At 34.3% G+C, this 14,839-nt stretch overlaps 1 protein-coding gene across 1 annotated transcript in view; it reads right to left on the reverse strand.

The window, feature by feature from the left end:
• The window catches only part of DDX4 (DEAD-box helicase 4), a 73,002-nt gene that overhangs the window by 37,412 nt on the left and 20,751 nt on the right, over positions 1–14,839 (reverse strand). Inside the window, exons 3-6 of the mRNA XM_040622253.1 lie at positions 12,996–13,073; positions 9,463–9,540; positions 7,976–8,026; positions 4,294–4,353 (exon numbers count right to left, since the gene is read on the reverse strand). Coding sequence (XP_040478187.1) covers positions 4,294–4,353; positions 7,976–8,026; positions 9,463–9,540; positions 12,996–13,073 — 267 coding nt within the window. The remainder of the gene's footprint in view (positions 1–4,293; positions 4,354–7,975; positions 8,027–9,462; positions 9,541–12,995; positions 13,074–14,839) is intronic.

Below are 14,839 nucleotides of genomic sequence, written 5' to 3' on the forward strand. Positions count from 1 at the left end.
GACGAAAAATATAAATTCACACATCCAAGAAGCTTAACCAACATCCAGTAGGATAAATTTAAAGAGATTTACAACTACACCCTATCAATATAAAACAAGAACAAAAGGTGCTAGGACAACTACATATTCACATGCAAAAGAATTAAGTTGGACTCCTCCCTCACACCATACAAAAAGAACTCAAAATGGATCAAAGAGGAAAACAATAAAATTATTAGAAGGAAACACAGGTAAAAATCTGCATGACCTTTTAACAGGCAAATGTTTTCTAGATATGACACCAAAAACACAAGCAACAAACAAAAAATATATAAACCAGACAGCACCAAAATTTAAAACTTCTGTGCTTCAGAGGACACCATCAAGAAAATAAAAAGGTAACACAAAGGGAATATATCTGCAAATTGTCTACCCGATAGCACATGTAACAAGACACAAAGAATTCTTTAAACAATAAAAAGACAACCCAGTTATTTATTTTTATTTTTTTAAATATTTTATTTATTTATTTGACAGAGATAGAGACAGCCAGCGAGAGAGGGAACACAAGCAGGGGGAGTGGGAGAGGAAGAAGCAGGCTCATAGCGGAGGAGCCCGATGTGGGGCTCGATCCCATAACGCCAGGATCACGCCCTGAGCCAAAGGCAGACGCTTAACGACTGCGCCACCCAGGCGCCCCCAACCCAGTTTTTTAAATAAGCAAATAGACCTTTCTCCAAAAAGGATATACGAACAGCCAATACACACAGGAAACCTGTTCAACATAACAGCCATCAGGAAACCACAATCAAAACGACAATGAGATACCATTTAAATTTTGTGTACAAACATCACAACCACTAAGAAGACACACAGCAACAAAGATTGGAAAGAATACTGAGAAAATGGGACACTCATGCATGGTTGGAAGGAATATAAATTGGTACAGCTGCTGTTGAAAACAATTTGACAGTTTCACTCCTAGGTATATGCACCAGAAAAATTAAAACATGTTTACATAAAACTTGTACACAAAGGTTAATAGGAGTATTAGTCATAATAGCCTAAAAGTAGAAACAACCCAGTAATCAACTGATGAATAAAAAGAATGTGGTACAGCCACACAGTGAAATATTACTCAGCCATTACAAGTAACTAAGTATCATCACATGCTACAGCATGGACAAACTGTGAGAAGTTCATCCTAAGTGAAAGAACACACAAAAGACCACACATTACACAATTCCATTTATATGAAATGTCCAGAATCAGCAAACCCATAGCTACAGAAAGTCAATTAATGATTGCCAAAGGATGGAGATAAGAGGGAAGTGGGACTAACTGCTAATAGGCCCAGGGTTTTGAGGGGGAAGAAAGAAAATGTTCAGGAATTAAATAGTGATGATGGGCATACAATACAGTGAGTATATTTAAAACTACTGAAGTATATACTCTAAAATGGTGAAACATATGTTATATGGAATATTAGATAAATAAAAAACATGCATCACAAAATATCAAATACTAATGTAAAGAAAGATGTGTAATGACTCTAGTGAAAATTGCAAAACAGAGCTAGGAAAAACTAAAGACCTACTTAAATGGGGATATTCATGGATTGAAAGGCTTGATAACTGTAAAAATGGTCATTCTCCTCAAAATCAATGCAATCCCCAAAATAACCCATTAGGTTTTTTCCAGGAAATTGATAAACTGATTCTAAAAATCACATACAAATGCAAAGAACTAAGAATAACCCAGGTAATACTGAAGAAAAATGAACTTGGAAGACTTACACTACCAGATATTAGGATCTATTATGAAACTGCACTAATTAGGCTATATAGCAAAGGTGCAAAAATATAGAAACTGACCAATGGAAAGGAATCATGTCCAGGAACACTTCCACATATACACTGTTACTTGATTTAGGACAAAGAAGTCCTTGTAGTGTAGAGTGGAAGGAAAAGTCTTCCACTAAGTGATAAGGAATCAACTGGGCACTCCTACGGGGAAAAAAATGTACCATGATCCCTAACTTACGTCATATACAAAAATAAAGCCCAGATGAATTACAATCTGAATGTGCACACTAAAAAGATAAAACTTTAAAAGAAAAATAGAAGAGACTATCTTCATGACTTTAGAAGAAGCAGAGACTCCCAATATAAATGTCACCCAGGAGTTATTTTTCCTATTCGTGCAAATTTTCTCTAAGTTTTAAATTATTTGCCAATGAAAAGGTAAACATAGACACCTAACAGAAAAGATGGCGAAAGAACTGAATCAGCACTACACAAAAGATGATGTACAAATGGCCAGTAAACTTAAGAAGCACTGGACATTTCATTAGTCCATCAAGGAAAGACAAATTAAAAACACAATAAGATATACCACCGCACACTCAGCAGAATGGTTAAAGAAAAAGAAAATAACCAGACATTGGTGAGGATGTAGGAGTATACCTTAGTATATCTATCTTGAAAACATTTCACAATAGCTATTAAAGCAAAAAATATACAAAATCTATGAGGCATCATTTCTGAGTATGTGTGAACAGCACCAAAAGAAATGTACTAGAATGTCCACAGCAGCAGCTTCAAAATAGCGTAAAGCTGGAAGACATCCAAACAGCATTATTAGCATAACAGTAGAACCAAAGAACCTATATAGCAATGGTAGTGATCTACAACTGCAACCAACACTATGAATGCATCTCACAAATACATTGAACAGAAGATGGACACAAAAGAGTATGTTGCATGATTCCATTTATATCAAGTACAAAAACAGAGAAAATTAACCTATGTTGCTCAAAGTCAGATTACAAGTTAACCGTGGGATGGGAGGGTTGCCAGTGAAAGAAAATGAGCATAAAAGGGACTTCTGGAGGTGCCAGTAATTTCTATTTCTTGATTTGGATGCTTGTGAACACAATAAACTCAGGTGTGTTCAGTTAGTGAAAAATCATTGAGCTATACAGGTACAACATATGCACATGTCTGGTGCTATATCAAGTCATATTTCAATATATACTTATATTTATGCACATATATTTTTTATTTACTGAGTGACCGCCATGAGCAAATTTCCTCCCTTCAAATGTATACAACTAAAGAGAACAGCAATCAGGGATATGCAAAAATGACTGTTTGCCTGCTAGTCACACTGTATTAGTCAATAAGCCAGGATCAAGCACATAGAGCTGCAACCAGCTTGTGACTGCCTCACTTAAATATGAATTAGATTAATTTAAAGAAAATACTGAGGAAGATATTCACTGTTCTGCAAAAAACAACCAAAAATTTAAAACTAAGAGCAATGTTTTAAGAACACTAAGTGCTTGGGGCGCCTGGGTGGCACAGCGGTTGAGCGTCTGCCTTCGGCTCAGGGCGTGATCCCGGCCTTATGGGATTGAGCCCCACATCAGGCTCTTCCGCTATGAGCCTGCTTCTTCCTCTCCCACTCCCCTGCTTGTGTTCCCTCTCTCGCTGGCTATCTCTATCTCTGTCAAATAAATAAATAAAATCTTTAAAAAAAAAAAAAAAGAACACTAAGTGCTAAAAATCGCTTGTTGAAGGGGGAAAATAAGCAATTCTAAAAGATGAGTCTGGCTTTTTCTTATACCTAAATTTCCTCCCTATCATTACATGTCCCCCTGCAATTATCATTAAAAAAAACCCTTCAATTTATGAGAAAAACAGCCAAACCTCATTCACCACCAAATTCCTCCCCACCTCACAGCCCTAAGAAGGCTACAGTGAAGTCCACACAAGCCCTAGCGGCACTAAGAAGGGTCTGGTATTCAATGGGCTAACTATCTAATGGGCAAAGGAAAATGATGTTCCCAAGTTACAGTAAAGACACTGATGAATCTGATTATCATATAGTTCCTAAGAATAAACTCTTTTATCATAAGTAGATCTGCACAACTTTAACAATCTTATAAGTTCACTATGTTTTTTGTGGGTTTTATCGTTGATATTTTAACATGTCTATCCATAGGTTATCAAGAATTAAATATGGTAATGTTTATACCATCTCATCCTAACTTTATTAGAGGCAGGATTAGCAGAGTACGGTAGGGCATTGCCAGACCTTTTAACAAAAAGTAACCTACAATTTCTTCACTCTCCCACATACCCAAATATTCTATTCAGAGACAAAGACATCCCAGTTCATAGATACTGTGACTGACCAGAACTCACAGTCCCTATTCTGTACTTCACAGAACATTCTGGAGATCTTTGGGGGAAAAAAAATCCATGACATTAGAAACTGTAAGTACAAATCATTCCAAAATGTGGTCCTTACCGCCTCTCTTGGAAAACCCTCTGTTCCGTGTTCGATTATCTTCACAGTCATTATTAGATTCTTGAATAAGAATTTAACATGTGAATAGCATCTAAATAATTAACTTCATAGTTGTAATATCTAAAGAATAGCACTATCACAGGATAAATTAGTGAGAAAAATAAGTATTTTTAAGGTAAAAAATATGAACATTTTAATTCTTGAAATAATTTTAGCAACAGAAATATAAAGACATTATTCACAAATCCCTATACAAATCATTTAACATACCTAAATGTTAAGTGTATAACTGAGAACTTGCTATTTCCCAAGAGCTAAGCACAAGCCAAAAAATAAGAATTTCGTCCATACTGGTATGACTAAAAATGGTTTCAGAACTATCTAAACTATTAAAGTAGTCAAGTGGTTCTTAAATGTAGGCTACTAGTCACTAGAAATACATGACTATTCTTCTTATAATACTGTCAATATTTCTGTAATTTGCCTTTCTTACTATATCTCAGACATTAGTGGTTTTTTTTTTTAACATACGCAAATTTTTCCCCAATCATCCTAATGAAACAATTGGGGAATATCTTAGCTTTTCTGTTTTTAACGATGTTATCAAGTAATATTACCAGTTTCCCAACAGCAGAATGAGAATCACTACACTGAAGGCTACCTAGGAATTAGTTGGAAAGTTTGTTAAAAATAAATTCCTAGGAAAAAAATTAAATAAATAAATAAATAAATAAATTCCTAGAATCCACCCCAGAGATGTTTATTTTAAAAGTATAGAGTGAGAGCAACAAATGAATAATTTTTCAAAATTTAAAAATGTTACTAACATGACTTAAAGTAATAACTTTAAGCTTTCTAGAGGATTCCAACAAAGCCACATTTGGGAAATACAGAAATGATTTCAAGAGACCTTTGTACATGTCATTAAATGCTTAAAATCTGAGAACTTTAAGTCGTAGTAATGATATCAAGTGGCTATACAGCTTAGAAGCTATAAGTTCCTGTGCAAAATGACTAATCTCCTAACAACTAATTTTGTTTTATAAGAAATAACCCAGAGCTCTTATTGCAGGCTCCTACTTGAAATGAAGTCAACAACTACTAAATATTCCTAAAAAGCCATCTAATATTAAGACAACTTTCTGGGAAGCAGGATTTAATACTACAAAGGAGCTTAACAGGAAGGAAAGAAGTCTGAAAAGAAGGTTGGCCGGCCCTGGAATAATGAGGACAACTAACATTTATTGCCTTATGTAAGAAAAACCTGTAAATTAATTTGAGACCTGACAAGGCCAAAGAGATCTCACAATATCTTTGTCCAGTTTTTCCCCTAAAACAAACCTATATTTTGACCACACTGGGAATTAAAATAGGCTAATGACATTGGGAGAAGTTGGGTGAAGAGCACAATTACACTAGGAGAGGAGTGAAGGAAACTCTCTGTACTATTTTTCTAACTTATAATGAGTCTTAGAGTATTTCAAAATATAGTTATTGAAAAAAAATTATCTGTAAAGTTAGGAAATAAAGGCAAGCACCAACAAAAAAGAGATATTATCCCAATATAAGCTACAACCATATTATATTATTCCATAAAAATTAATTACAGAGAATATATAAAATATATATAACATGTATAAATATTTAAAATATAAACATAAATAACAATATGATACATTAATTCAATATATATTTAGTATGTAAATATATTAGATATCTAATATATATATTCATATAAATATATATTACCTAAAATTACTCATAATTAATAGTAATAACAACACATATAGAATTCAGTATGGTCTAGCACTGAGTAATACATACTAACTTTTTAAATCTTCACAAAAACCTAGTGAAGTGGGTATTATTCTCTTTTATAAATAGAAAAAATGAAATACAGAAGTTAAATATGTTTTTTCAAGATAATACAACTGAGAGGAGGAGACTCTGGGTCTCAAACCTACAATGTCCAAATCCAAAATCAACAGTCCTTATCACTAACTATACTAGATGGAGAAATCTAGACTGCAGGAAAAATAACAACCACAAAAGATGCTATTTGAGTGCAGAATAAAAGCTTCTATCATGATATTGCAATCTGTTCCTGAGCTTGCCAATAACGATTTTAAGAATAAAAGAATTCAATCCATATATATATACACAGAAATATATATATGTATATAGAAAATAGACCAAGGGAAGAAATTAAACCATTTTGGGGGAAAGTTCTCTCAGGATGCCATGAGAAACTAGAATCTGTGCTCAAAAGTGCTCTGGTCTACCAGTGATAAGAGTCAAGTGGGGAAGAAGGTCTAGGCTAAGTGAAAATGATCTTGAATATTCATTGATTTTAAAAAGGGAGATTAGGTAAGATAGAAATGGAAAAGACTAAAAATGGTCATTTTTTTCTTCTGTTAAATATTTGTTCTATGTTATGTACATTTTCATTTAAAATGAAAAAAGCATAGAAAATCAGGGAGAATGAGACTGACAATAACTTAGGGAAACAGTTTTATTAGATATATTAAAACCCCAAATAATTCAACACCAAATAATTCAAAGGGTTTTAGGTGATCAGGTGAGGCTTGGTTTTAATTTTGAGAATCACTGTTAAAAGTATAATGAGATTAAGACTCAAATATTTAATAAAGATAGATGGCATTTACTGTTTACCATGAATGTGTCTGGTATTAAACTTCATATTTTCATACACGTTTTCCTTAAGTCTGCCTAACAACCTATAATAGGGATGTCCATTCTGCAGAATAGCAAACTGTGGCTCTGAGAAATTAAGCAACTAGCTCTAAGTCATTCAACTAGGGGGTCGCAGAGCAGGGACAGGAAACAAAGTCTGCAACTCCAAAGTATATTATGTTATTAAGATTCCACAGATAAGGGCACCTGGGTGGCTCAGTCGGTTAACCGTCCAAATCTTGATGACAGCTTAGGTCATGATCTCAGGGTTCTGAGATGTAGCCCCGAGTGGGCTCTGTGCTGGGCATGGAGCCTGCTTAAGATTCTCTCTCTCCCTTTCCCTCTGCCCCTACCCACCTCCTCTCTCCCAAAAAAAAAAAAAAAAACATTCCACAGATCAGTGATTACCAGACAAAAAGGCATCAAAGTCAGCAGGGATGCTTTTTAAATACAGGTTCCAAGACCTCACCCAAATCTACTTAATCAGGCTCTCCTAGGAAAGCACTATTAATTACTGTAATCCATATTCTGGTAACATTACTCTATTCTCATCATCCTCTGTATTCCTCCAAACCAGTATGTCAGTACCTTTGACAGAAATGTCTCGATTTCCGTAGTCATCCACATTCTCATGAATCTTTTTCCAATGTCAAGAATTATGTTAGGCTGAATGGGATCTGCATGTTCCAAACTGCATGTATATACGGACATGAGTTTTGATTCTTGATGTGCTCTTTCCATTATCCACCTTTTTTAAGGTAGCAAATCATTCAAAAGTTGCACCTCATAGATTAACTAAGGCAGACTGAAAAAGGCCAAACTAGGATGCCTGAATTCTTGGTGAAGACTCTGGCAACAGGTGCTTTATAAAACTGGGTTTAAATAAATTAGAATTGAAAAAGACTAGGACACTTAATCTTAGTTTCTCTTTAGCATGTACACCTGAACATTAAATTTTAAAATCCACTACAAAAAACTCTGAACTTACCTCTCCAGAAACCAGAGTTATCACCTTCTTCAAACTTGTTATTTGAAAAACCTATACAAAATAGAAAATTAAACATGCAAATTTCTGAAAACAATTACTTGTTCCTCTGTGGTAAACCAAAAAACAAACAAAAACCGAAAGGACTACCAGTTATGATGCACCCCCAAAATAAAATAAACCACATAGAGAGAGACATATATTTATACACACACACACACACACACTGAATGAAAACTCACACAGGTTGCATTATGATTTCTGCCTGGTGTCAATTAACTAAGGTAAAAGGTCCAGCCAGTGCTATATTACCTCAAATGTCATATATATGTAGATGGTCAGAACAGTGGTATATATCAACATAAACACTATATACTTTCTATTCAAAATATCAAAGTTTTTAAAACCTTATAAATTAACTCAATCTCTTCATCTGCCAGAGGACAATACAACTAAATTATAATCCAATATTCAATAATTTTTCCCATCTCAGTACTAAGGAAATTCTTCTGACATTTTTTGTTTACAAAATTTTTTTTTACATCTTTCATTTAGCTCTGCTTTCAAATTTCTCATATAATAAAAACCTGTATCTAGATTTATGTGTCTCTGGAGCATATAGATACATCTCTAAAATTAATTTTAAAAGCATTCATCAGTAATATTTCACAAAATTTTTAAATGTTGAATGTTAATAAAATGATCTTTAGTGCAAAAATATTCAGGGACTAATATCCATTAAAATTAAAGATCACTAATAAGATGGCTGTCAATCAGTATTTAAGCTAAAATATAAAATATTAAACATATTAAATCATGGCTTCTGCAATACAGAGACTAATCAATTACTGTGTGACAGATGTTAAATTTAACTGCAGAATGTATACATAAAGTCACTTAATATCTCTGGTTCAAAAATTCTAACACCCCTTTTTAGCAGAGAAATTCAATACACAATTATGATACAAAAATAAGTACCCTATATCCTCAATATATGATTAGATGACAAAAACGTTTTTCCTTGAAAAGATATATCATTTCAAAATAAACACAATCTGTACAGAAAGAATATATTACCACAAAACCTAAGTTTTGAGTTATTTAGGTCATTTCAGAATTTACAATCTTTCAAGTTGGTTCAGGAAAGGATTATAATCTATCTACTGCCCTCCATAACTGCCCCTTCCCTCCATCCTACCTTCGACTGCTGGGTTTCCAAAAGGCTTCGGAAGTCTTCAACCTACACATTACTGGTCTCTATCTTAAATTCTGTTCCAGTTATGATATAAAGTTTTTAAAATTTTTAAGGAACAAAAGAACTTCAAAACTTCTCCTGGTTCTTTGCTCAACTAGATTGAGATTCAAATTTACCTTTGGAGGTATAGAAGATGGATTTCTGGTTGCTGGGTACAGGGGAAGGGAGTCTTGAGTACAGAAAAAAAACTAGGGTTCACTCAAACTGTGATCATAAGATACCATAAGCAGTTTACCTCTATTTCCAAAACTCTTTCCAACTCCAAAACCACCCATTGCGGATGTATTCTCTCTTTTATTAGACTCGCCAGCATCTGAAAATGTTCAGATAGAGTTAAAACTCTTTAAAACATAAAATTAACTGTGTCATCAAAAACTAGGAATTAAACCAATCTTTGGGATTACCGAAAATAAAATCTTTCAAAAAGTTGGTGGGGGGCATCTGGCTGGCTCAGCTGGTAGAGCATGCAACTGTTGATCTCAGGGTGGTAAATTCAAGCCCCAATGCTGGGTGTAGAGATTACTTAAAAATAAAAATTTTAAATGAATGAATCAATCTCTGATGTAAAGGGACCTTCAAAGATGGGGGAGAAAGAAGCACAGGATCTTATAAAGTTAAAATATCCTGCAACCTCTATTTAAAAACTCCCGAATTATAATACCAACATAAAAACATAAACATACTACTAGTGAAATACAGCTTTCTACTAGTTTTTATTTTACTAATGACCTTTTATCAGGAAATTCAACTCTGTGACTTTGTGTATATTGAAACCTCATCCTGAATAGAGCCAGCTATTTATGTCCCTGTATAAAAGCCCTGCTATTGAAAATTTCATACTCTTGTCTTATTTTTTAATTATTTATTACTTATTCCTTTTGTTAGCGTTTAAACTGCTCTCAGTCTTTCCACTTTGAAAAGTCAAGTTAGGAAGGAACTACATAATAAAAAATAAAAGCTGCAACTACCACTCCCTTAGTCACATCTCCACCCCTCCAGGGTCTTGCCTCCTGTTATCCTTGTAAGCTTTATCTGCCACTACACAACAGTGAGGCACCCAACATTTTAATTCACACCAAACAACTTCCCATACTCCACATTGTGAATTTCTAATATTTTCTACATTCCTACACACTATTCCTTAGGCATGGCATTCCCTACTTTCCTATTTTTCCTCTCAAAATTCTTTTCACTCTTCAAAACTCCAGTTCAAAGGCCACCTCATCTATGAAGTCTTTCAAACCTCCAGTCATAATCAATCCTTCCTCCACATTCCCACAGCACACTCTCTTTATTTCTTTCCATGTGTTTCTCTACTCATAGTTAAGAATTTTGAGGGCAGAGTTGCTATGGCAAGAAGCATGGCTATTTATTTTTTTTATAATAATATTTTTTATTATATTATGTCAGTCACCATACAGTACATCCCTGGTTTTTGATGTAAAGTTCCATGATTCATTAGTTGCGTATAACACCCAGTGCACCATGCAATACATGCCCTCCTTACTACCCATCACCAGCCTGTCCCATTCCCCCACCCCCTCCCCTCTGAAGCCCTCAGTTAAGAAGCATGGCAATTTAAAACAAAAAACTGAAACAAAAGACATCCGAAATGACAAAAACTGCCACTTTAAACTATCACTAGAAAAAATTAAAGCATTATCTTGTGGTCTTCATAAATTGTGTCTTATCTAACTATATCATATACTAATACAGGACAGTAAAGGATCTCCAAAACTCCTAAATCCGTGTGCAAAATTGTATATGAGCAATGATCCATATTTTCATCAGATTCTAAAGATGTATATGATTCAAGAAGTTAAAACTATTTAGGTCATACTTCACAGAACATGAAAAGTGATCAATACTATATTATAAGAAATTAAGAGTCAATTTCAAAAACAAATTACTAGCTACGAAAGCTCTGAGAAAAAATATAGAGAATGAAACTAAAATATTACATTAACAATAAGGGAAAGGAGTTACATTCATGGGTCTATGAATTTTCAAGATTATACGTAGTACAATGATAACTTTTTAAAGTATTAACATTCAACCAAGAGTTTTTATCAGAAGTTTAATGTGTTTCCAACCTAACATGTATGGAATTAACAATGTGTAGTAAAATCTCTCTCAGTGATGGTTTTCTCATTTAAAAACCCTTTATTCGGAGATATAGGCTTCCAGTTACAGAATGAATAAGTCACACAGATAAAAGATAAAGCAAAGAAAATACAGTCATTAGTATTGTTAATAATGTTGTATGGTGACAGATGGTAGTAGCTACACTTGTGGTGAGCACAGCATAACCTACAGAGTTGTGCAAAACCTATGCTGTATACCTGAAACTAATGTAACATTGTGTGTCAACTACACTTCAACTTTTTTTTATTTATTTTTTTATTTTTTTAAAGATTTTTTATTTATTTATTCGACAGCGATAGAGACAGCCAGCGAGAGAGGGAACACAAGCAGGGGGAGTGGGAGAGGAAGAAGCAGGCTCATAGCAGAGGAGCCTGATGTGGGGCTCGATCCCATAACGCCGGGATCACGCCCTGAGTCGAAGGCAGACGCTTAACCGCTGTGCCACCCAGGCGCCCCCTTCAACTTTTTTTAAAAAGAAGAAAAAAATCACCTTCAATTAATGTAAAATTTTAACAAGATATATGAGTATACTTTCTGAATTTGAAAATTAAAAAATAGCTAATTAATTTAAAACATTTCTCTGGGCGCCTAGGTGGCTCCCTAGGTTAAGCATCCGAGTCTTGATTTCAGCTCACGTCCTGGCCATGACCTCAGGGTCCTGGGATTGAGCCCCACCTGGGGCTTCCTGCTTAGCAGGGAGTCTGCTTCTCCTCTCTGCCCCTCCCCCTGCTCGTGTGTGCCTGCTCGCTCGCCCTCCCTCTCTCTCAAATAAATACATAAAATCTTGAATACATATATCTATAGAACTACATCTGTGTTAACTGAATCTAAACAAGAAATTAAGTTTTCCAAGTATTAAAGGAAATACCACACATCAACCTTTAGTGTCTCCAATGAATAAAAATACCTAGAAATAAAGTTTTTCAATTAACATCTAATGAATTCAAGATTAAGTGTTATGTGTACTTAAAACTACCAATTACCCCTAACTTACGTACCCTATAAAAAAAATAAATGGTCATATGGACTCTTAAATAAACTGGAGGTTTTAATATTTTATGGCCCTGTACTAAAACATAAAGCAGAATACTTTCAGCATTTTATTATCAAATTTTAAAATGATCTGTAGAAAGGTATTCTGCTGTATCATTATCTGTCAAATCAAGTACTGGTTGTTCTAAAAATAAAAAGTTCCAAGCTTGGGGAAATAACCTCTTAACACTAATAAGCTAAAAGAAATGCTTCCATATTGTCTTTTCTTGAAAAATAAAAACTTAAAGAAGAGATACTTCTCACCCAGATCTCTGAAGCTTTTACAAACACTCCTCCTATGTCAATTGTTGGATATCAATAATCATCACCACATTAAGTAGCTCTGTAAAGCAACTATCTTTAACCAATCTATTTAACCCATCTATTTTATCAATTTAACTATCTCCTACCATCCCAGAAAAGGAAAAAGCAAAAAGAAAACTGTTAATTGAAAAAATGATAAACTCACTATTCCAAAGTCTACTTTCCTGTGAGTTATAACAGATTTAGCTTCGCACCAAACAGTCATAATAGTCTCTATTCTTTCCATCATTCAAGTTGATAAGATTAAAGAAAGACAAAGATACTTACCTCTGTTTCCCATACTCCTCCCAGAGGCAAATCCGCTTCTCATGAAATGATCTCTTCGAGAAGGTCCATCATCCATTTCTAAATCAAGTAACAATTTGAAGCAAGTCAAAGTAAATATCTTGGTAGTACACAAACTTTAAACGTTTAACGTTTTCAATGTGCCACCCCCAGGACAAAGGAAGAATTCTATAAATCAGTAAGAAAGACAAACAGCCTAGTAGCCTACCTAAGGTAGTTCTCCAAAAGAAAAATAAATGGTGACTAAATCTTACTTAAAATAGAAATCAAAGGAAGGAGATAGCTTTTTTCAACCTTATGGCTAACTGGAAAATGGTTTTAAGTTTGCTAATACCAAGAACAGCTAAGGACATAGGGAAACAAGCACAAATCATATACTATAGTGAAGCTACAAACTAGATCTTGATCCTGGCTTTAAAAGAATATATTTTTTGAAAGTATATTAATTTCTCCTCTGGATAAAAAAACCAAATTGTCATAGAGAAACTAAATCAGTACTTAAATCTCTGCTTCATGCCTAGATATAGTTTTACAGGTGAGCTCTACCAAACTCTCAAAGAAAAAAATCATTCCAATGACATATAACCATCCCAGAAAATAGAAACAGGAATTATTCCCCAACTCATTCCACCAAGTCAACCTAACTTTGACATGTGAAGGACAGAAGAAAATCTCTCTTACTCACAAGTAGATAAAAAATCTCCGTAACAATTATTAGTAAAACAAATCCAATAGGAAATTGAATAGATAAAATATTATGACCAACTGGGGTTAATTCCAGTATACAAGGTCTTAAAAAGGTAATTAACAACATCTTAAACATCACAACATCACATCACAACATCTTAAAAAGGTAATTAACAACATTAACATATTAAAAAGAAAAAAACATCACAACATCTTAAAAAGGTAATTAACAACATTAACATATTAAAAAGAAAAAAACTATCTCCATAGGTAAAAGTACATGAAATAACACAGTTTATGACTTAAAAACATATACTTATGGGCGCCTGGGTGGCTCAGTCACTTAAGGGTCCGTCTTCAGCTCAGGTCATGATCCCAGGGTCCTGGGATTGAGCCCCTCATAGGGCTCCCTGCTCAGAGGAAAGCCTACTTCTCCCTCTCCCTCTGCCTGCCACTCCCCCTGCTTGTGTTCTCTGTCAAATAAATAAATAAAATCTTTTAAAAAACAAAAACATATGGGGGTGCCTGGGTGGCACAGCGGTTAAGCATCTGCCTTCGGCTCAGGGTGTGATCCCGGCATTATGGGATCGAGCCCCACATCAGGCTCCTCCACTATGAGCCTGCTTCTTCCTCTCCCACTCCCCCTGCTTGTGTTCCCTCTCTCACTGGCTGTCTCCATCTCTGTCAAGTAAATAAATAAAATCTTTAAAAACAAAAACATATACTTAGCAAACTAAGGGATTTTTGTGGCAGCTCTGTTCATACTAGCAAAAAGGAAACAACGCAAATATACATCAAGAAGAGAATAAAAAAATGTGGCATGGTCGCATGAGAGAGTATTACATATATTGTGCTCTACACTTTATTATGTAGTATTATATATATTGTATATGTGTAGTATACTCATACAAGAGAGTATGATTATAAATAAACCAAAACAATTGGCAACATGGATAAACTTAAAAAACAACACTGAATGAAAAATTCAAATTGCAGAAAAAGACTATATACAGTAAGGTACCATTTTTATGAAACTCAAAGAAGCAAACTTAAATGCAGTGTTTGGGGAGACATACATATGTAATACGTTGTTTCAGCAAAGAAAAGAAAACAATGCAGTATAGGAATTGGACAGGACA

This window comes from Ursus maritimus, unplaced genomic scaffold, assembly GCF_017311325.1.
Source record: "Ursus maritimus isolate PB19 unplaced genomic scaffold, ASM1731132v1 scaffold_5, whole genome shotgun sequence".
Lineage (NCBI taxonomy): Eukaryota > Metazoa > Chordata > Mammalia > Carnivora > Ursidae > Ursus > Ursus maritimus.